Raw genomic sequence first — 25,252 nt, 5'->3', positions numbered from 1 at the left:
AGTACCATTCAAAGTACATTTTTAAGGGTTAGTGCTGTCCGATTGTGCTAGCTACTTCACGTTAACCTTGTACGGCGATCAATAAAGGCTAACAGCATAGTACCGCTTAATTATTATCACTTCTATCACCACTGTAATGATCTAAAAAAGGCGACAAATGACCTTTTCTGTGAGAAATGCATTTTCGAGCTCATGCGAATACACTGCTGGCGACATTCTATGGGCGTGGTCACACGTGCAAATGCAGGTGAATGGCCATCGCCTACCGAGGCGAAATTCATATCTTGTCGTGCTGAATGTGGGCAGTGCAGGAGGTGACGCACACGGAAATCAGTTTGCTGGTTTGTAGTCAAGTCAAGATAGCTAACAAATACCGCAAAATATGAATCGATGTTATTGATAAATTTTCCATTTATTTACCTTCAATGCCAGTCTCCCGACTCACTGCCAGCCAGGCAGCATCTCTCTTGTGGGGCAGTTTGTAGTTTTCATGGGCAATATCGTACAATATCGACTTGTTCGACACAGCAACAATCAAATTTCCTCCATCCTGGCTCACTAAGAAAACTACAGCCAGTTACAGCCAAGTGGGGTTAACCACACACACTTCTTTGCTATTGGTTCAGGCTGCGAATTCGCCGGACAAAGTTCACCAAAGTTGAACTCCACACGAATCAAAGATGCGAATTTGCTTCGCCACCAGAAGCGAATGTTTTATTCGCCTCATCGCCTGAATAGAACGGAAGGGAACGGGAGGCAAATATTCTCCAATGTTAATTCGCATATGTGTGACCGCGCCCTAAAGCTCCGTTTTGCCCTCCCTAGTATCATGGCAAAAAAACACATTTCTGGACAGATAAGGAGACCAACTTCATGCTATCGCAACTAAAGGAGTTAAATATTGGGATGGCAGGTATGCGGGCATGCCCCATACCTATACAGCACCAAGAGTTTGGCACTTTTCAGGGTTCCCCACAGAAATAATCACAACAGCCACAGACACTCAGCCCTTAAAAACATTAAATTTGTACATTCTGACCCCATTTCAACAGACAGATTTCATAAACAACTTCACATGTCCACACAATAAAGCCCCAAACTAAGGGGATTTTGCGTTTTCGCCTTCATCATCATCTTCTCTTTCTTCTTCTTCTTCTTCTCATTCTTATTTTTCCTGCCGCCTATCCCGCTAACAACATGTCTCCCCATTGGACATTTTACCGACACCAGCCAAATATTCACCTACACGACCCAATCAAAAACTCGCATACACACGCAAAATACCCATACCTTTTTACTCTGAAACATTTCTAGTTTAAACAGCTAGTCTGCCTGTGGCCTACTTGGCAAGGTTACAGTCTTGGGAACATGGGGTCGTAGGTTCAAGCCCAGCTAGGAACACGTTTCTTTGACCTGCTTTTACCCTCACTAATAATTGTTTACTACTTCTTAATTATTGCTTTTGCACCATATCTACCCGCCGTTCACCGAATCCCGCCTCGCCCTCAGGCAGATAATTTCCTCTTCTACACTAACGTTTTCTTGCGCTTACATTTGCTTTACCAAAAATCACTCACGGCCACCCATATGCATGTCATGACAGCAAATGTATTCCTTTTATTAAAAAGTTACACCAGTTCACCACTGTGCCATTTCTACTAACTATATTTCTTCACTTGGCTACCGTACACAACCTTATCAGCAAACGCCACGTTTCTACATTCATGGTACCTCGCCCTGTTCTCTATCTAGCCACATACAAACAATTACTACGTATGTACGTTCTGCAACTTCCCATTAAAACATTACATTTAAAATCATGACTCACTCATAATTATAACTACTACTACTGAACATGAGAAAAGCACATCAGTGCAAAACATTCCACACGTTACTTATCCCTCCACTTTACCGACTAATGCTTTATACAGACGGTTATATATAGCCTACCGTTCGATAAGGAAACTAAGCTCGCTCATGGTAATTTAATTTACTTCGCACTATAGTCTGTGAGCATGTCAACCTTCACCTACATGCCCATTCTGCTAAAAACATATTGTTTCAACTGCACAATTTTATCACTTCTCCTAATTTCTCTCACACTGTTGTTATTTTCTCATATGCAAAGCCTGCTGGGACATAGGCCTGTGTCTGCTCCTATTCTCCACTATCAAGTTTTCCGGTTCTAGCTTAGCAAAACAGCGAAGAGGATTCCTACCTGCAGAAAGCCTATCAAAATGCCTTATAAACCTTATAAACACTAAAAGTGCATCTCCACGAAAGAACAGACAACGGAGCAGGACAGAAGGGTACACAAGTTGCAACCTAGGGCATTCTAATTCTACAGGCTTGTTGATTCTTTTGTCAATCAAGGCTCATTGGATGGCCGTCAAATCCGTGAGTACATACACTGGCCATATTTCACCTGTGTTTCTGATGCGTTTACACTTACGCCACCCTTTGTCACAGCCACTGTTTTAACATATATGGCAAACCAAAACTGCTAAACGGTACACGCTCATCACACTGTACAAATTCACACGAGGATAGCCATAATCCACAACCGTTTCTTACAGGGTCACTTCGCATTTCTCACTCTCATAATAAAACGCTTTGAAAAAAGAAATGATATCTCATAAAAAACACGTTTTCAACGTACAAAAATGCCAAGTTACTCACACATACAAGACATACACACCGTCTATAACTCATTCATTCAGACTGCCAAAATCCAGGCCTGCCATTAAATATCAAATATGATATCAAAATGACGCCAACTTCCCTCGCAGCATGTTACATTCACATTTACGAACAGACATTTATACCAAGAAACATACAATCATTCACGCAACAGAAAGGCTGGGCAGCGAAATACATAGGCTACATACCAATACAAATTGGACATACAGACGCCTATTCATCAATCTTGACTGTGAGAAAGCCATCCACACATATGTTTGGCCTGTCCATGTACTGCATGCTTATACACACAGGGCCAAGTGACTTGAAAGAATTGAGGAAATATTGGGTAGCATTGTTTGGAATACATCTTATTTAATTTTGGTGAGGCAAGATAGCCTACATTGTTTGTAGTACCGTAAGCTTTTGATATCAATACTTTTAATGGCAGGCCTGGATTTTGGCAGTCTGAATGAATGAGTTATAGACGGTGTATGTTTTGTATGTGTGAGTAACTTGGCATTTTTGTACGTTGAAAATGTGTTTTTTATGAGATCCTAAAATACACGGATGGAAGTAAAACGCGGAATGGCAAACCTGTGAAAAACGCGGAATGGCGAAAGTTGTTATAAATCCTGCTTCCTCTAATTTTGTAAGAAGCCTTCGTCAGACACACCTCGGTCAATAAATCGATTCTTTCTGTATATTGGGACAATGACAATAATCCAATTAAATCTCATCTTTGGCCAAATCGAGCTGTTAATATAGATCGATTTCAACTGTGCATGTAAACGCACTGACTCATTCATACCTACGGGCAACGCAGAATCTTCAATGATGTTCCTTACGTTTGACAAATGACACCCGTCTCACTAGTAAATTTAACCTGGCACATGTATTGTTTTTAACAAAGAATGTTTGTATTTTAAAGAATACATATTTACAGTTATTGTGGTTTTGTTTCTGGAACATGTATTTGATGTTTATTCATTTAAAGAATGGGTTTCCTTTTTCTTTGTTGTGATGTAATTTTTGATGACATTTTAGTTTTTTTCTTTTATGACTTTTAAAAGATATCTTTTTAACTGCAAAGAATTTGTAAACCAATAAAGACACATTTTGTTCTTCAAATGAATTTCTCCCAAACATTTAGCATTTTTTCACACACAGACAGCCTCCCAAAGTACATGTAATTTCTCTCCTGTTAAAGTGAATTGGTAAGATAAGGAGTTAGCTGCTAACTGTGCTATATGCTTATTGCACTCCCAGGCTATAGGAAACAGGTAAACAGCTCAGCGTGCTGTAGGCTTAAAGATTCACAAAGCAGATATTGTGCAGTGATCATCCTCTTCAATCAGGCCCTTCAGCATGATGACCGTGGCCTTTCACTGCGTTTGTGGTCCTACCTAAGGTGCACAAACCCTTTATAAGTGAAATGTTAATTTCTGTTTTTCTTTGTTGAATTTGAGCACCTCATTAATGTCCAATGGTAGATCATAGTTATTATTTACATTGTATATCAGGTTTGTTTCTGAAATATTCAGCATGACTTTAGCCGCGTTTCCACCGCAGGAACTATACCCCGGAACTAGGAACCTTTTGAGGAACTCAGTGCGTTTCCACCGCAGGAACTAGGGTCTAAATTTAGTTCTGGGGGCTTTGTTTTACCCCCCAAAACGTTCCTGCTCGGGGGGTAGTACTTTCCGAAAGTACAGGAACCTTTTGGGTGGAGCTTGCAGCGCTGAACATTTCTGATTGGTCGAGTACTCGTAGCGTTTGTGTTGTATTTATTTTCCGCCATTACCCGCCATGTTTGAAAATATGCAGCGGCAAACCAATTTATTTTCATAATAACTTCAAATCAAACTTGTATGTTATGCGGCGCAGTAGCCTACTTTTGTTTATAGCCTATCAACGTCTTGGAATTATAACGTGTGCTCTTCTGTTCTTTTCTTGCTTTTGTATTCGTTTTATAAAATGCTAAGCATTCGTGCTGGGACAGCATATTACGTAGGCTACCAAAACATTCAAACGGATTCATTCGGTTGCTGAATATTTTCTTCCGGATTTTCTTTGTTAGCCCGTCGTAATTGACTCAAAACGTTTGATACAGTTATGTGAGGTATGCGGTAGTTCTGCATAATTAACATTGGTGATACAGTACAAGCAAACTGGAAATCACCTTCCGCACTTTTTGTCCGGGTAAAATAACAGGTTAATTCTAGTAATCTTCCCTTTAGCTTTTTCAGACTGCCGTAATTTTACTCAATTTTACTGCCATTTTTCAATTCCATGAAAAGACCAGGAAGACTATGGACTCATTTATGGTGCATGGTTCGCATCTGGAGGGCACACTTCGCTGCTCGGCTAGCAGTAACTTCGAAGGAAAGCAAACGGTGGCTGTACCACTACTAATTTACATTTTCACGCAAGTCCGAGTTTTCGTTCTATTCTTGTCATTTTGCGATTAGCCTATATGGAATTGACGACGAGAAAGTAATAAAACAGCTAATTGTTTACAACGTGTGCATGTTTTCTGCTGTTAATGAATGTGTTTGAGAGGATATATGAAAATCAATAAATACAAAAGTAACCATATATAGTCATTGTTGGTAACCCGTTGTATATAAGTGGAATAAACCCCTCCGGGCTGTCCCGGTTATTAGAAAATAATGTAGGCTACTTCGGTGGTAGTATGGGGTTACAGAAGAAATCATATGACAGATGGACCGACGACAACGTCAGTGGGCTAATTTGCCTAATCTTCGCGGTACTTTAGACCCCGGTGGAAACGCAGACAACCATTGGCTTAAGGAACCTTTTAGTTCCTGGTAAAGTAGTTCCTGGGACTGAAAGTTCCGGGTAATTTCGGTGGAAACGCGGCTTTTGTCAGGCAGTTCACAGAAGTCTGCTTCTTATCAGACCCTCAAAGTAAAACAGACCGTTTACGTGCTGACAGGGAGTCAGCAATTGTGATTAAGAGACATTTCTCATTTGCAAACATCCGATTGGATCAGCATTATGTGAACTTTAGGACCTCCATAATACAGTGTAATGATGTGTTGTATTGTCGAAAAACAGTGTTGTCATGGGGAACAAGTTGGTGGGGTGCTGACTAAAGATCTAGATACCTATGGGTCAGCACCCAGCCAGATACAAGAGTTAACCTGGTGTGATATCTATACTGTTTTGTCAGGATTATGATTTTACTTGATGACTTGGTGTTTTGCTTTAATCTTTTTGTATATAAGGAGAGAAGTGCAATGGCTTGGGGAAACTTGTCAACATGGTCTTCTACGCATCACATGTGTATAGCCATTTCACCACTCACATTTAGCACCATTGTATAGTGTCATTATTACTAAACACACTGAGCAATAAACAGCATTCATTTTAACCTGACATTCCTCTTTGAATCTTACCACCGCATATCTAGCAGTTTTAAGGTCCTTCACATAGAACTTAGAATATCTGCACCCTGTAGTCACTCACCTATACACTAGTGTCGTAGCAGGATACACAACTGTATTTATGCAGGCTACACAAGACAAAGACATGTCTGCATCTGCCAAGCTAGACAGCGATTCCTATAGAGCCACACTACTGGCAGACAAAAGTTTCCTCCGTCTCTGCATAACTGTTATCACAGAGGAAAGGACGCTTCCGCTGTCTGATTTTTGGGTTTCTTACAGTTGGTGACTTCAACGTGACTTCAAAGTTTTGGTTTCATGCTGTTGGTGGCCTAGATGCACCATTTGGTATATCTGAGGAGTTTCTTACAACTTCACCGGTTGTGTCATGACAACTAGTTGTATTTTAATTTGGCTACATCATTTCTTGCACTACTGATATGATTCCAAAGAAACAGAAAACAAGTGTTAGACTACATGGTAAAGTAACCGAATAATATTGGTACCAATACTTCAAACTGAACTGAAGAACCAAATAGTTACAGTATAAATATGAAATTTACACATAGGCTAATATGAGCAGATTTGTTATATCGCTAGTCCCTAAATGAAGAGGACATCACACACAGACACACCAAGACACACAAACACACACCAATCACAAAAGCAACAGATTGGTGGCTTTTCAGGGAAGGAAAAGGCTGGCCCACAATGCACCCTGAGGCAGTGTGAGGGAATGCTTGCTGGGGTCAGGGAAGGACAATGCCGCCACTGACCCCCATTGAGCAGCTGAACAGCTGGCAGGCGGTCCCCCACGAGCTCGCTGGCTGACACTGCTTGTGCCTACAGAGCACAGACAAAGGGGGCAACCCCAGACAATCCTCCCCAGCCTCCCCGCCCCCCCCTTTTGCCTTCTGCTGTCTCTCTGCTTTAGGGAGGGAGGGATGACTGGGCATTTCTGCCAAACGCTGCAACCTGTAGCTGTGAACGGCACGTTCATGCACATTGTAGCAGGCTGAACAGCTCGCGCCTCAGGAGTTTAGTGCTTTTACGAGATGCCCATTTCAGGCTCCACTGGCTGCTAACATGCAGGCCCTGGCAGCTTGCTGTTAATACATGAATGAGAGACAGAGGGGAAAAAACAGGACAGATAGACAGGGAGGGAATGAAAGAGGGAAGGAGAGGAAAAGAAAAGACTAAATACAATTTGATTAAATACATGAATGAGGGACAGAGGGGGAAAAAACAGGACAGATAGAGAGAGAGAGAATGAAAGAGGGAAGGAGAGAAAAAGCAAAGATTAAATAAAATTTCATTTGATTAGGCCTATTTCTTGGCACTGTACATTTCTGCTTACATTTCCATTTTCCTTTTATTTTCTAAGGGATATCCACTGAAACCTGATTAAAACTTTCTTTGAATGGTAACTTTGTACTACAGGAGATATATTATTTACCTTCGTCAGCATTAGCGACCTAGTTGGCTTGCTGTCTGAGCTAGCTCACCAGAAAGCTACTTTGTAATTCATTACATTTATTACAGTTGTACTGAATTTCAGATGAGGCATAAGACAATGGGAGTAGTAGCCTACCCGACCACTCAATCTCCATCTCAGCTGCTGACCGATCCTTCCAGCTAAGCTAGCCGAAGCTACAGAGAGTGACTGCTGTCGGAGCACATCTTAACATCGAGGATGGATATTGGTTAGCTTTACATAATCAGTGTGCCTTCTAGCCTAAATACAGGGCCCTCCATAATGTTTGGGACAAAGACACCTTTTGCAAGGTTCAAGATTATATTATATTATAAGATTATAATAATACTAATAATAATAATAATATGTCACACTAGATTGTGTGATTATTTCACTGCGTAGTATTTTATTGTGGTTTTCTGCTAGATGTCTATATTTAGTCAGTGCAAGTCGGTACAGAGGGAAAGTGTGGGCTGACAGAGAAAAAGAAAGGGGGTTGAAGAGTGAATGATCATGGCAGAGAGAGTGTACAACAGATGGAGAGTGAGTGTGACAAACTGGTAGAGCGTGAGATTGGAGAGATAAAGAACGACAGCTCTGGTCTGACAGTTTTAGCTGCTCCTCTGAGGAGTGAGGAGGTTTCGCGCATGCAGGAGCTCTGGCAGGAACACAAGGTTAGCAAACCCCAGAGCACAGAGCCATGACCACAGGGGCCCTGCTGAGGGAGCACCAGTCTTTAAAAACATGTCAGAGTTCTCCCCTTGTGTCACACGGTAGGACACTAGTTCTCAAACGCAGTCCTGGGGACGCCCTGTGTATGCTGGTTTTCGTTTCAACTACTGCAATCCCAGAATTTCAACAACCAGCTTGTTTTTTTATTTATTTATTTAATTTTCATGTTTTGAGGGATTATTTACCCTCTTAAACCACATTATGTCAGAAATAGCTATGCATGCTAGCAAGAATAAAAAACCATATTCACATTCACAACAGCTTATTGTGCTATATTGAAAACAGGCTTACATAAAATGTGGTTAAAAAAACCTTCTGAAATTAAACACTGCGGTGAATCAATAGGCCGCCAATTGGTCAAAATATATACGTGGACAATAAAACTAGAGAGAAGAAAGAATTCAAAGACAAACCAACTTGAATTGTCTGAATGAGTTTAAGCAATACAATAGAAAGAACTAAAACACATAGGGTAGGTGCAGCTCACATACAGGGGATAAACCAGCCCCTTTCTGCTGATGGCTGAAGCTGGCTGAAACTGACTGAAGGGGTTAGTCCCAGCGGACCGTTCGGTTCTGATAGGAATTCAGTGGTCTAACCATAGAAAGCCCTGGCCACTGCATCTGGCCCACATAGTGCAGTTTCATCATGTGGACGCATCACTGCAGTATGGGTTAATGTGGTATGAACGACGCCTTAGGCCGAACACAAGCGCCAAAGCACAGACTTGTTTAAAGGTTGCAGACGTCGTTCACTTGGCAAAAGAGGGATTTATGGGTAGGGACTTCAGCTTCCAGCCAACCGGGAAGAATATGCACTCAGTCTCTAAGGATTGCATGGTTGTTATGTACTCAGTCCTAGCACTGCGTGCGCTGAGTGCAGAACCGTTTTCAGCATCTGCTGAGGTTTATTCATGGTACCAGGCACACAGCTCACACTAATGTATTAGATAATAGCACATAAGATGGTAAGCAGGCTGGCTACTTACAAATAAGATCAAAACTGAATCAGTCAGCTGTATCAATAAATAAATAAATACATAAATAAATTACACTGGAACTGCTCAACTAATGGCACTGCAGAAATGCATAGTGCGTGTCTAAGTTGTATATATGTCTGTGTGTGTGTGAGAGAGTCCCCGTGTGCATGTATGTGTAAATGTGTATGTCCCTGTATTGTGTATCTATACTATGTGTTTGCAATGGCTGCATGGCAGGTCCAGCGTAGAGTAGGGTGGGGTGGGATGTCAGAGCCATTGTCACCGCACGGAGCCACGTACACCCACACATCTGAGTGTTTCAAATTGACTAAACAAAATGAAAGAGATTAAAGGGGAATTTCACTTTATAACACTTCTGGGGTCATTTTCACACCTACTCGGGCTTTTGTGTGCACCCCAGACAGTTTTTAGGTTGCTTGCTTCAATATTTAGATATTTGACACCCGTGTAAGCAAACCCCCCCCCCCCATCCAAGAGAAGCCTATTCAACATCAAACTCCACGTTAGACTCATTGTAAACACACGTCCCTGCTTCTCATGACTGATATTGTCCTTCTAATGAATGTGTCGCCCTTCATTTTTCGATTATTTCATTATGTTAATATTTTACGCTGTTTTGTTGCTTTCCTTTACAAATGCAGGAAGTAGACCCAGGCAGTTTAGTGTCGAACTCGAGGATGCATATCATTGCGCAACTTCTGATGTGGGCGTACCTGCAGACAACAACATTAGGTTGGTCGCAGAAATAGTGTTGTATTACTACTAGCTAGCGAAACCGAAAATGTCTGAGGAAGACTTTGTTTTTGATCATGGGATTACACTTGGACAACTCAATAATAAATAAACTCAATGCAAACTTCTTTGGCTGTTATGTTGGGGTGTCTGATTACATCCAGCCATGTCTGGCACAAATATCCCTTTTCCACCAAGGCATTTCAAGGGCTGGTTCGAAGCCGGTGCCTAATCATGAACCAGTTCTTCACTTTTCGACAGCAAAAGAACCGGCTCTCGGCCAGGAAAACTGGTTCCAAACACCAACACTTGGCTGGTCTAGAACCAAGAACCGCTTACGTCAGGGGCTGGGGGCGGGATTATCATGACCAACCAAGACCAACTAAAACTTTGTGGCCGCCAGGTAGAGTGAGAGCACCTATTATCGACCACCTTCGTTCGACAGACAGGAAAATGTAAACTGATTTGCAACTCTATATCAAATAAGCAATATATCAGTAACAACCTGTACCTAGTTATGTAGGAAAAAATGTCCATGTTACCCTCCAGTGGTTATTTTGTCAGTACTTTCGCGATTTTGTTCTGTGCCGGCAAAAAAGTCAGAGGTGGACCAGCGCTAGCTTTTGGTTGCTAAGGGGACGTGTACCGATCACCCCATGTAAATGAATGGAATGTGACATAAATTTGATAGCATATAGCCTAAGTGTCCTGTCTTGCGAATTTGAGGTTAATATGCGAAAGGGTGGTCACTATCAGCACATCTAAGAAACCATACATATTCACTGTTGTAACCCAAGTCGCAGGACGCAAAATACTTGTTCGGAAAGCAGTTTGAAATTTTGAAGCAACGTCTGCGACACTGGAATTAATGGGTTGCGATGAGATAATTCAGAGCGCGTTGCTTGTCTTAAAGTTGACATAGTGAATAAGGCTGTATTAATATGGACTGCATTAATATAACTAAATGTATATGCATGAAGTTAGTTTTTTACATTTAGACAGTTTATTATGTGTATTTTTACAGGACTTACATTTTAATAGGTAACGATGTCCAGGTCTCTCTGATAAATACGAAGTAAATACACTAGCGGTTAAGGTGGTCGATACACATCCCTTCCCCCTTGGGTGGTCGATAACAGGTGCTCTCACTCTAGTTAGCTAGCTAGCTAATGTTAATGTTAAAGGCCATGTTACTTCATGTTACTAGCTGTAATGTTTTCTATTTTGAAATACATTTTCTCTTGATCAATTAATTGTTAATGGCGTTGAACATACGGAGTAGCAAATAATAACCTATTATTTACAACGATCGTGTTCACATTCCAAATGTGCCCTACCTTTACAATCTTAAACGCTATTGCACCGTTGTCATGGCGACGTTTACAGCTGGAGAATGTGTTGTTGCCGAGTGCACAAGTTTAGAGAACACCGGAAAATTTGATACTTTCTAAATCGCAAAGAATTCTACAACGACGGGGCGACATAGCTCAGGAGGTAAGACCGATTGTCTGGCAGTCGGAAGGTTGCCGGTTCAAACCCTGCCTTGGGCATGTCGAAGTGTCCTTGAGCAAGACACCTAACCCCTAACTGCTCTGGTGAATGAGAGGCATCAATTGTAAAGCGCTTTGGATAAAAGCGCTATATAAATGCAGTCCATTTACCATTTACAACTCCTGTCTATGCGTGCGTGCCCAATGTGGTTTGCATTCAAATTAATTCTAACGATTTATGGGTTTGTTTGGTATCTCGTTCGAACTTAATTTTTGGAAAAAAGTGACAGCCCTAATAACTCACATCTCCATTTGTCGTGAAACTGGACATATAGAGGGGCAACATTTATTTAGAACACATTTCAATGTGTATTTCGATGTCTACACAGGATTCTAGAATCAAGAACAAAAACACTTGCCCTCTTGTTTATTTCTTTTAAATTTAGATGGATTGTTTGATTTATTTGATTAAGGGAAAATTGCTGTAGTTTTGTTATATTTTATTGCTGCTACTTTGCTTATCCTTGGTTTTAAATTTTGACAGAAAAAATTGATTAGATATTATTTATCTTTTGTATCAGCAGGAGAGTTCATTAAAAGACGTATTTTTATATGAAGTATTCATCTATATTTTCTTTATTGTTAGTTAGCACATGCCTAAAACAACCTCAAGCTAAATTTAAAAGCTGATAGCTAAATAAGAGCCATTGAGTAACTGTGCGATTCATAATCCGAAGTCGAATATTCGTTTCAATAATTGATAGATTATTCGACTATAAAAATAGTCGTTAGTTGCAGCCCTAGTACAGAGTAATGTCAAGTTGGAATGTTTTGACCTGGTCGATGCTGAAACTCTCAGGAAAATAGTAACAGAACTGAAGTCCTCCACATGTTCCCTTGACCCAATTCCAACCTCCCTTTTTAAACTATTTTTAATTGTGTATCCAAAGACAGCCTTGCCATAGTGAATCACTCCTTACAGCTTGGTGTCTTCCCCACTGATTTTAAAACTGTTTTAGTAAAACCTCTTTTAAATAAAGCGAACTTGGACATTGAAACACGCGGCAATTTTAGACTCATTTCAAATCTCCCATTTTTAAGCAAAATTTTAGAGAAACCAGTTTTTAATCAGCGAAGTACATTTTTAAACTCAAACACTAAATTAGAAATGTTCCAATCAGGTTTTAGGACACATCACAGCACAGAGACAGCCCTGCTAAAAGTAATGAACGATATCAGAACAAATCTGGATAGCAAAAAGCCTTCAGTTCTGGCGCTACTTGACCTGAGCTCTGCCTTTGATACTGTGGACCACCAGATTCTTTTAGATAGATTAAGGGAGCATGTTGGTCTGTCTGGAATTGTTTTTAATTGGTTTACCTCATATCTTTGCAGAAGAAAATGTTTTGTATTTATAGATAACCACTCCTCCAAACATTATGAGGTTACCTGTGGGGTACCACAAGGATCAATCTTAGGTTCTAAATACACTAGCAGGGTATCCCCCAGAAAAGTTGTTATGCCCGGTGGCAAGTAGCTTTTGACGGGGGCCGATGGCCCGGAGCGGGCTGGCGGCCAAGTGCCTTTTTTGACGGGGGCCCGGCGCGGGCCAGCGACAGACTGATGGCAGCATTAAGGTAGGGCCCTATAGTTTCTGTGATAACAGAATCACGGACGGAATTGCGGAATTTAGAATTTTAAAAAGCTATAACACAGATTCCATAGGGCCCTACATTGTAATGTGAATGTTGTAATAAAATAAATAAATAAAGTCATTTATTCAACACACATTTAAAATAATCAACAACTATTTACAGCATAGCATAGTCTTTCAAAGAATCTGACAACAATGTAGTCTTGGAATGCTGTGTTTTCAACAACAACAAAATAAATTAAAGTAATAATCTCGAAGATTTTCATTAAAATGTCATTACGCCTAAAATGTCTGTTAAGTCACTATCTATCGCCAAATTAGGTAACACAATGGTGATTGAGCCTATTATATTATTATATTAATTTACATTATTATTTATGATTAAAGAACTGGGTGTCTGTGGCAACATTCCCAGGAAAAAATCACAAATGGCGTGTAGGCTAGTTAGTGACGCGTTTTCCATCACCCATCAGTGGTTGGTCCGCCAGAGAGGGTAGGCGGAGCTAACGCAACAGGCTCGCTCTTCAACTCACTTGTGTGTGAGCGGCGTACTGTTTTTTACGGTGTCTGCTAGCGTTACAATAACAGAGAAGGGGGGGGGGCGTTATGGAACCCTAAAAAATTTTTGTGTAACATGAGAGGTCATATTATTTGTTGATGTAGATTTCATATTACATTTGATGACAATGTAGCGTTACTAAATTACATACCTATTTTCACAGCTAACACTAGCTACCGGACCATATCAAGAAAGGCAACATTAGTTTAGACAACATTGCACACAATATCCATCTTTCATATCAGGTAACGTTGTGTTAGCTAGCTAGCTAATGTAATTAACACAATCTAATGTCGGCTAACAATTAGAAAAAACGCTAGCTAACGCTACCGACCGGTACCGACCTCACAAACCGTCTCTCAAATGCAATGCTACCTTGTTGCAACGTTGCAATGTAGCTAACTAAAGGCCAGTTCAGATCAATGATTCGCAACGAAACTGGATGCAACTTGCAAAATTCCAAGACACTGATTGTAAACGTTCTAAAACTGCACTTGGCGATTTGACAAGGTGGGTCTTTTGACACCCCAGGCAACGGCTTCAGACGCTCTGCAACTAACCAGTTCACACCGCTGCAATTTTCTCTGCAACATTTTAAAACCGTTTAGTCTCGTTGCGAATCATTGATCTGAACTGGCCTTAACGTTACCGTTATTTACATTGCCAAGTTCATCAATATATTGATCGGAAAAAAACTGGGGTATAGGTGGGGCAGGTGTAAAGATGTCAATCCGGAGAAAACTAAATAAAAGAATACTGCCGTCCAAAGGCTAACCGCAGTAACTACATTTTTGGCGAAATTGAGTTATAACTAAAATTGAACTTCTTGATATCTGTTTTATCTTGTGACAAAGTTTCAGAGTTCAATTTTGCTTTATTTTAGAGAAAAAACTGTATAAAAATTGCAGTAACTACAAAACCCGACTCAAAACCATGGCAGACCGCAGTAAGTTACTGCGGTCTGCTTTGGGATTCTACCGGCCGATTTCGCGCTCTACCCATCTAAGTTACCTCACGCGACTGTTTGGGATTCTACCACCAGCCGATTTCACCCATCTTACCTCACACAACAAAGCTGTTTAAGATGGCACTATCCAGGGGAAAGAGGATAGTGGAACTGGTGTTGAAAATAAAATACCCAGGTAGGCTAAGTAACGATGACATTAAGCGTTGAGAAACTAGCAATCACATTATAAAACACCGGTCAGCCTCGCTACATATGCTGACTGACAGGCGATGTTTAGTTAGCTAGCCTTAGTTTACCTGCTCCCTGAAAGCTGTACATTATCATCTGTAACTTCACATCATCGCCGATGCCATGTCATGCACTTCAAGATTGTTTACAGTCTAGCCTACGCATTGTGGATATTTGCCATGAATATGAGTGCGGAGAAAGAAGTGCATGTATCCGCAAATAATGTTGATTAAAAATGTGCACAATTTCATACTGCAAATGAAAATAAATGTAGGCTATAAGGCCTAGGCTACTCGCTAAAACTGCCTATTTGGGGAGAGCTGGCTATATATGATAGTATTGAGTAGCCTATTTTGTGGATTAATTGTATTGATACTTAAGGAAAATCAGGAAGTTTCTGCCACTGCTTAGTGATTAAAACGCGAAGACGCTGTGTCACTTTCCAATTGATTAGTCAGATCGTTTGCATGCTTGTTAATCACTGAAAATTAATTAAAACAGTTTGAGATCAATGATTAGTTTAAAGGAAAGTTTTGCGCCCCACCAATTTTCAGCTCACAAGTCACCGCTGTTTAAAACATGTAATATAATAAACAAATTTTACTGTGAATCAGTGTAGCCTTGTATTTATTCATTGTGTTAAATAGTAAAGACAAGGATAATGAAAATTATTAATGTGATTGTCATCAAGGCAACAACAGTGGTGGCGGTTACAACAATGGTGAAATTGAAGATGATGATGCAAAGTTTAATTGATAGGAAAGTAATTATCTAGATAGGTGAATAAGTAAAAAAGTGAAATGAAATGATATTAAGACTAAAATATGACGTCTAAAATTCTCAATTTGTCCAGACTTAATTAAACATGCACAAATCCATAAGTAGAATTACAATTAGTACAATTATAACAAAATCAGTGTCAAAATAGTTTTTGTTCACTGAAAACACAATATAAAAGCTGAGAACATTGTAGTTACTGGACTTTGCTTTTGCATTGCTCTTAGAACCATTTAAGGCAATGCAAAGGCAGAGTGCAGTAACTACATTTTTGGGGTCAAAGGTCAAATCAGCTGTCATGGTTTTTGGGCATAAAATTATCTCATGAATACATGTACAATTAGTGCAATATCACTGATATACCTATAACACATTTGGCTGGCCAGTTAAAATACTTTAAAGCCATTTTTCTCAGTTTCACCCTTTGCGTAGTTACTGTAGTTAGGCTTTGTAGGGCAGAATACAGCAGTATCGTTGTTATTATTTCATTACGCTTCCTCATATGTTTCTTCAGCCTTGATGCCCTTTTTTGATGAAATCTCCTTTGTTTTTGTTTTATTCTTCTTGTTCTGATTGCTAATTTAACACCCAGCTCAGCTTTATTCTTGAACAGTTTAGATAGCAGAACCAGAAACACCAGGGGTAACATTTTGCAAGGCAGTTGTTTCAAAAATATGACAACAATCATTCACGAAAAAGACTGTTTACCATGCACGAGATACATAATTGCACGAGCCACAGCAAATCCTGCAAATTCTTCTCTGCAGTGTAAAGATGTTCATACCGGGCAAAAGGTGGATAAAGAACGTTGTGGAAATTGATCATCACTAATTCTACTCAGGCCTGCTACAGCATTGTAACCCGGCTCGGCAGTGTAAAGACAGGTTAAGTTAGCCTAATGTTAGACAATGAATTAGTATGTACCTAACGTTACTTTTATAACAACCATTTTTTATTTAGTAAATAGTAAGTGTTATAGTTGGCGTGGCCCAGGTGCCAACTGACTGACGTCACACAGGCGACACTGGTTGGATCCGGATGGATCTATGGGAAGTGAGGTCCAAAAACACACCTGCAATTACCGCTTCTCGCCATTGGTACCGCCAAAGAGAACGAAACAGAAATCTTTGAGATTGTAACTTTAAATTAAATTAAACTAAATTAAAATAAATAATATCAAAGTTTTTGCATTCTACAAAAAGCTTGAAAAAAGTCCTGATTGGCTACTGATTCTTACAACAAGCCTTGGAATGCTGGGCACATTTAAACATTTAAAAAACTGTCTAAGGTTTTTTGGCTTTTACAGTACCTTTCCTTTTTGACATTACCCCTAAATATCACAAAGGAAGTATCTGTGTTACTGACTGTTTGGCTAGCTAGCTAAGTTAGCTAAATGACCACGTTGTCATACATTTTTTCTCGACCGTGAAAACTGCCTGACTTGTTTACATTTTGGACAGATGTGGCTACTGAGTAAATCTATCGTTGTTTCCGTCGCAGCACTTTCGACACAAGCAATATCGAAAAAATCCTGAAATGTCTTCTTACCGTGAAGAGTGCCTGACCCTCAACCGTAGCGTTTTTTCCCCAAAGATGGTATTTCTAGATATAGCCTAATTTTGCCGCTGTGTTAACAGATTTCTACGGTCACCGTCACAACAAATTTCATCCCCCCTATTCACTTCCGGGGTTACGTTGCACCGTTACATTGCGCCGATTGGTCAGATCTCTCTGTCCGAATATTCAAATTCAAATAAGCTTTACTGGCTTATTTATATATATATATATATATATATATATATATATATACACACACACATACATACATACACGTGTATATATATATACATATTGCAAAAACATGAGTCAGGGTTCATACACTTTTTCACCAATGATTTTCAATGACTTTTCCATGACTTCTCCACAACCTTTAACTGAATATCCATGACCAAAACAAATGACTTTATCTCAGCGGGACAATTTAAAATTATTTATTGTAACACTAAGTAAAATTAGGTCTGCATCTGAAACATATGGTGCCTCTCTAAAACAAATAAACACCAGACAGACACACTTAGATACATTCTCTCATATTTTAATTCGAATAGTTTAACATTTTTGTCAGTTTTTCCAGTCGAACGTCTTTCTCTGTAGGCTACATTCGCTAGTTAGTACACTCAGTATGTGCCTTGGGAGCTGACGGTAACCCTTCTAACCAATCGTGAGCTTGACATTCTTACCTTTAATGCTGATTTTAAATTGGTTAATATTAGCCTTCAATCACTCCCTTTCGCTGCACTCCACTGTCACGCGACACAAAGAGCTAACGCGTTAACTAATGTTACCTAAAGAAAAAAGTTTATGTTCAATTTATTAGCGTTATCGAAAGCTGAAAAGTTGAAGCGCACGCTTACGGCATTTTTTTAAACGTTAACTTAGTGTTTTGTGTAGCGACCCGTTTGAAACAGCTCATTTCTCCGATGCAGTTTACTGGCGGTTGATTTAATTAGCGGTATTAATGTGACGAGAAGCTCTTTGTCGTTTGAATGCATAACACGCAATTCCTTGAAGAGTCACATTTTATGCGTGACAGTTTAACTGTTACTTGTAAACCGTACTGTTATATTGTCGTTTATCAATAAAAAATCGATTGCACATATTGTTGGTGCTCCTTACATTTTGGTGGGTGCTCCTAACTTTTTAGGAGTTGGGAGCACCAGTGCTACGAAGTAAAAAAGTTAATTTCGAGCCCTGAGATATTATTGAAGCTGCACTTCCCTGGCATATTGTCGGCACAGTAGGGCCTACGTTTACCAACTGCTACATTAGCAGAAGCGTGCCTGTTGGGCGTGCCAGTAAACAGACTGAGCCAGACTGAATTAACTTCTCACACCACCAAAATACCGCGAAGGTTACGTGACAATTTACGTTTTATTACTATACATACTATTTTTACGATTGGATTAATTAGTAATTATGTTTGATGCAACTTTAGCTGTGTTTCCGTTACTTTTCCAAAACTTTTCAAAAAATATTATTTTCCATAACTTTTCCAGGGCCTGGAAATTGCATTTTAAATTTCAATGACTTCTCCAGGTTTTTCATGACCGTACGAACCCTGATGAGTACAACAAACAATGAACATATGAACAGAATACAAACTTGTGTGTATGTGTGTGGTTTTTCTGTATCTTAGCTTGTGTAATGGCGTGTGAAGATTAGGTGAAAGTGAGCACAATAATTAATATTTTAAAAAATCTCTCTCTCTAGCAAGATTCATAGATCGCTAGCTAACTAGCAAGAGAAATAAATAGATAGCCTGCGAGACAGATCACTCGCTAGCTAGCTGGAAGAGCTTCTCTTAGACTTTTATAAAAGCTTCTCTTCCTAGCTATCCAGCTAGCTAGCGGAAACAACGACAGATTTACTCAGTAGCCACATCTGTCCAAAATGTAAACAAGTCAGGCAATTTTCACGGTCGGGAAAAATTTTATGACAACGTTGTCGTGCACACAAATGACATCAAGCTAACGTTATTAATAAACAAGTGAAGTCATTATTTCGATGGCGATTAATAAATCATGTAATGTTACAATGTATCGAACGTTACATTCATGCTACTAGTTTAACGTTACCTACACACTGCTTAAGTTAATATAAAAAGAATGTACTTACCGACGAGATGAAGTGATAACGCAGTTTGTAACGAGGTTAGTTAGCCTACTAAATAAGAAATGGTGGCTTGCTAGGTAACGTAAGCTTGTGACAGTTGGAAGCGTCAAGTGTTGAACGTCACTACGCACAATGAGGGTAAAGAACACTGATCTCAGACCTGCTGTTTTCCTAGTGCGTTCACGTTTTAACCAATAGATGTCCCTGGTGAGCTTTCCAACCAAGCAGCCGCACTGTAACTGTAGTTTGAAAAACATCTTTAAAATACATTTTTTTAAAATTATAATTCCCCGATGCTTAGGCCCGACGGGGGGTCAACTTAGGCCCGGCGGGCCGTCGGGCTTGCAATACACTGGCGGAAACCTGCACTAGGACTTAACCCAAGCCAAGAAGTAAGAAATCTAGGAGTGATTTTTGACTGATTTTCACTTCAAGGCTCATGTGCGGGGTGTCACAAAAACAGCATTTTATCACTTGAAGAACATCTCCAAAGTGAGGTCATTTCTCTCTCTGAGCAACACAGAGAGACTGATGCATGCTTTTATAACTAGCAGGCTAGACTACTGTAACGCTCTCCTTTCCGGTCTACCGAAGGATACAATAAATCAGCTACAATTAATTTAAAATTCTGCTGCACGAGTGCTGACTAAGACCAAAAGGAGAGCACACATTACGCCTATTTTAAAGTCTTTACACTGGTTACCTGTTAGTTTTCGTATTGATTTTAAAATTATTTTATTAGTTTAGAAGGCACTACACGGCCTTGCACCAGACTACCTCTCAGAAATGCTTTTGGTTTATGAACCAAGAAGGCCCCTCAGATCCTCAGGTTCCTCTCTTTTAGCTGTTCCACAAAGCAGAACAAGAACATTGGGTGCTGCTGCCTTCAGCCATTACACTCCAAGCCGCTGGAACAGCCTTCCAGTGGATGTGAGAGAAGCTGAAAATACTGATATTTTTAAACGTAAACTAAAAACTCATCTATTCAGTCTGGCTTTTATGTGTTTTATAATTTTCTGGTCTTAGTATTTACACTTATTTTATTTATTATCATAATTATTATTTATTTTATTCTATTTTGTTTTAGCAACACAATACTGTTGATCATGCATTTTATTTTATTTTATTAACATTTCAGTTTCATAAAATTTACTTTGTGTAATATTTCGTAATTTTATTTCTTGTTATTTTTATTGTTTGTATTATATTTTATTATGTATGTTTTTATTATCTTAGTTACCCACCTTTTATTGTTGTCTTATTCAACTGGGTGTGCATTAGTCTCTAAATCCATTTTAACATTTTATGTTTTGTCAGTCGCTTGTAAAGCACTTTGAATTGCAATTTGATTTGTCTGAAAGGTGCTATATAAATAAAGTTTGATTGATTGGTTTGATTGAATGAGTCTAACGTGGAGTTTGATGTTGAATGGGGTTCTATTGGACGAGGGGGGTGGGGGTGTTGCTCACACGGGTACAAATATCTAAATATTGAAGCAAGCAACCTAAAAACTGTCTGGGGTGCACACAAAAGCCCGGGTAGGCGTGAAAATGATATATAATGAACCTGATCAGGATAAACTCCAGCATTTACCCCAGAGACTGTAAAAAATATGGACAAAGCTACTGTGACGTCACCCATTGACTCTCCGTGGGTCTCTAAAACACGTTTTGAAGCTCAATGGCAGATGCGGCCATGGTGTCGATTTGGAGCCAAAACCATAGAGTTAAGCGGTTCTGTGATTTTTACAATGTGATTTACAGTCCGGTGAGGAAAAGCCCATCAACCTGAACGAACGATTGCAGAACGAACTTGAGGCTAGCTGACTGTCTGCCGTTATGTTTTAAAATATATTATCAAATGTTTACGGAGTTTAATTTCCATCCGTGACTGTACTGTGTCATGTAATCACGTTATATGTATGACATTAATAATACAATTATGTTCAGTTATCTTCAATTTATGTTTCTCAGCAAAACGAATATGCTTAGCTAGCATATCAGATTGCCAGTGAGCTAGGTAGGCTATCCATGGTTAGCTCACGCATTAGCAATATGAACCACAGGGGAAGAACATCGACTACACTGATGGTCAATCAATCAGAGATGTGTAGGCTACTGGTGATTTGACTAAGCTAATTTTCATATAACTGTCTGGTAGACCTGCTGTTAACCGAGCAAGTTATCGTCGTAGGTTTTTCGCCACAGTCAGTTAATGAGCCAGTAACTGCTACTCCATCGCTGTTTGTGGTGTTCACTTGCTGGGTGACGGTAGCTGACCAATAGTTCGCAAGTCACTTTTTACCGAATAAAAATTAACACTGTCAGCGGTGATCAACAAATCTACCAAGTATTTTAATAACTGATCTGCAGGCGTGTAAATATGACAACGCACTTTGTACAGCAAGTTTTCCACCTGGTGCATGAAGACAAAAATAATGTACATTGAATGTCTAATTATTATTAGGCTATTTTTTTTTTTTTCTCTTAGATCATCAAAACCAATGGAGAAAAGCCAATATACGCAAGGAGCCCCCAGGACCGATTCTGAGAACCACTGTCTTAAATGCCCTTGTCGGTCTCTTAAATGCTAAAAACATTTTCCTTTCTAAATGCCAGTCTTACAAAGATGGTTAATTTCGTTAAATTCTGAGTGTGTGATTTCATTGTGTGTTGTAGCCTATGTTATCCAGCAAATAAACCTTAAGACTTTTAATTCGCTTCGTGAAACTGAAAATTTTGTAGTGTTTATCCGAAAATCGGGATTATAGTAGCTTTGTCACATGCGTGAAGCATGGCCCAGGTAGACATTTACGGAATGTACACGACTGACAAGCCGTCAAACATGTTTGACAGATTGAATATTTGCCGGTTAGGGTTAGTTAGCTAGCCAAATGGCTTGGTAGAGGCCAAGAGGCACCACCTCCCACCCCCAGTGACCATAGACTGTAGGCCCTACTGTAGCTTAGTCCTCTGAAGTAATCAGGAAGTGACGCAAACTGTACCTCATTGGTCCACAACAAATATTATAACAGTGCCCAAATGACACAATAAATCATGAAATCGACCCATGGACAGTCATAAGACGAATAAAATACACATATTGTGACTATTTGTTCTTGTGAGAAAAAATTATTTACTTATGTATTTTGACCGCATTTGTACCGTAGACTTACATGGAAACCGGATATGAAAACACCTATACTGGAGCCAACCGCAGTGGCGCTAGTGAGCAACCAGGATCAACAAAACCAGGAAATGAGCTTCAAAAACGAAGTCTGGTTTTGGCCGCTTGATTTACCCTCAGTGTGCTACTTGCCCTCATGAACAGGGTTTTCCCCCCAAACACAGAGTGCTTGCTGAGTACAGCTATGGTACACCCAATATATAAAATACAATACCATTGATGGTCAGTTTCATAATGACCCAAATACACTAAATTAGAACAATTAACAGATCTGCAGAATGAAGAGACTACACTGGGACATCCTAGCAACAAATCACTTCCTGCTTCCCAGAAAGCGAAACTGTTTTTAATGAGACGTTGTTGGCAGTAATCTGCATTATAAAAGCTGATATCAGCGGTTAAAGACAGGTGATATGCCCTTCACTGTACACAGTTCAGTCATCTGATTCACACCTGAGCCAGGAGTTGCTGCTTTATCAGCCCAGAACCATGATCAAGGACGGTTATATGAATCTGGGGGAACAAAAACATGAACCATACGTTTGCAATGAATATAAGCTTTAAGGAGATTTCACTCCGAAGGCTGGCAAATATGTGTCCAATGTCCTGGTAATTACAGTTAGACGTGTAAACGTAGCTAAGGATGTCAACATGCGAAAAAAGTAGCAGCGAGTAATTAAATGAAACGTTCATTTTATGTCCACCAAAAAGGCTCTAACCAGCGCAATCTACATAATCGGTATGTGGCCTCAACTGCTTAATTGGTACTGCTAGCATTACCAACAATATGGCTCTCTGTATCACAGCGTTAATGTTTCAATTATTTAGCAGGGCTGTATCAAAGATAGCAAGCCACTACTTTTAAAGCCACATATTTTAGATTGGCTCACAAGCGACGTAGTCGCTATCCCTAATATAATTAGCTAGTTTTGATTAGTTATTTTAGCAGCTAGCAAGCCAGGTTGGCACCAAAAAGAATGCAATATACACAGGACTGAACTTCATTCCTACAGATATGCTATCACCGCCACATATTCCACAAAATGACGAGTAACCTGCGCAGTTGATCTACAAGCGCAGAGGCTTTTAGTGACCTAGCTAAATTACCTTATATTATGAGAACTGTAGCTCGTTAATATAGCTAGCTACAGTAACAGTAAACAGCAAGTCAACATTATGGATCGTTTCAACGCTTTTGTAGCCGAGGTACGGTAACGTTGACCAGCCAGCCATATGCTGTGTCGCCAGCTTGTGAATAACCAGAGGGACCCCTAGACGTAACAGCTGTTCGGCCTCCGAAATCTCTGCCTTCCTTACCTTTCACATCCCCGGCCAGCGCTTTCCATGTCGGCGAGTACTGAATACAGTGACCACACCACGACGAATAAAACTGGACCAGCCAGGCAGACGAAGAGTTGTGCAAGGTTTCTTTCAGTGTGTGGCTGGTCAGTATTGTCAAGGGGTCCTCGCTGGAGTACAGCCGAGTGGCCTGAGTACGGCTGAAAAGTAACAGAACGAGAATGCTTTTTATAGACCATAAAACGGTCGACAAGCGCAGAGCTAAACGGAAGCCTAAAGCACAGTTCGCCATGTCTACGTGAATATGTGGGCACATTGTACAGCGCGTCAGCTTTAACGCTATTTTCTACACAGCCAGCCAGCTCGGCCATAACACGCCTGCGCAAAACAACGTCATATTAAACTGGACCCTAGCAACGGCCAATCCCCAGCGTGAACGCCAAGCGACTGATCTATAATCGGTTACACTTGTCCTATATCAGTCTGCAATCCTATTTCTTCAATGTCACCTGCCAAAAAATAACTGATCCAGAATCAGTGTTAGAGTTCAACATGTATCCTTAAGAAGCATGGACGGGACTCCCTGAAAACTTGCTATTTCACTCGGGGGGCGGTGCCTCCCTGGACGGGACTCCCTGAAAACTTGGTATTTCACCCGGGGGCGGTGCCTTAGGTCCTGCGTCACACAGAGTGTTGTGTGTCTGATGCGCGTTCTCGTCGGCTCGCATTGGGTCGTCTCGTAATTTTTTGGATATACTAGCAAAACCGTAACATAAAAAGGTGTTTATTAACCTAATCTTTGCCTTAACCCCAAGGTTAAACATACAGGAGACCTCACGCCTATTTGTAACTTCAAACAGAGATTTTTTTTTGTGATAATTTACGAAGATACACTTAGATTTTTGCTCCTTCTCCTTGTAGCTCTACTACTCGCACGGCTGCAACCGCGACTAGACTTCCCTGAAGATTTTCAAATTGGGATAGCAGGCATGTTGGGATGGCAGGCAAGCCCCATACTTATACAGCACCGAGAGTTTGGCACTTTTCGGGGTTCCCCACAGAAATAACTACAACAGCAACAGACACTCAGCCCTTAAAAACATTAAATTCTGTACATTCTGACCCCATTTCAACAGACAGATTTCATAAACAACTTCACATGTCCACACAATAAAGCCCCAAACTAAGGGGATTTTGCGTTTTCTCCTTCTTCTTCTTCTTCTTCTTCTTCTTCTTCTTCTTCTTCTTCTTCCTCTTCTCATTCTTATTTTTCCTGCCGCCTATCCCACTAACAACATGTCTCCCCATTGGACATTTTACCGACACCAGCCAAATATTCACCTACACGACCTAATCAAAAACTCGCATACACACGCAAAATACCCATACCTTT

At 40.1% G+C, this 25,252-nt stretch overlaps 1 protein-coding gene across 2 annotated transcripts in view; it reads right to left on the bottom strand.

The window, feature by feature from the left end:
• Positions 1-24,327, bottom strand: part of qsox2 (quiescin Q6 sulfhydryl oxidase 2) — a 37,812-nt gene extending 13,485 nt beyond the window's left edge. The window contains exon 1 of one of the 2 annotated variants that reach the window (XM_064297562.1): positions 23,878-24,327. In XM_064297562.1, coding sequence (XP_064153632.1) covers positions 23,878-24,175 — 298 coding nt within the window. In that variant the 5' untranslated portion in view covers positions 24,176-24,327. The remainder of the gene's footprint in view (positions 1-23,877) is intronic. The other variant, XM_064297561.1, reaches the window with a different exon arrangement.
• Positions 24,328-25,252: the final 925 nt, after the last annotated feature.

The sequence above is a fragment of the Anguilla rostrata genome, chromosome 10 (genome assembly GCF_018555375.3).
Source record: "Anguilla rostrata isolate EN2019 chromosome 10, ASM1855537v3, whole genome shotgun sequence".
Taxonomy (NCBI): Eukaryota; Metazoa; Chordata; class Actinopteri; order Anguilliformes; family Anguillidae; genus Anguilla; species Anguilla rostrata.
Note: the sequence above shows the minus strand (reverse complement) of the source record. Positions and strands in the feature narration are given on the sequence as shown.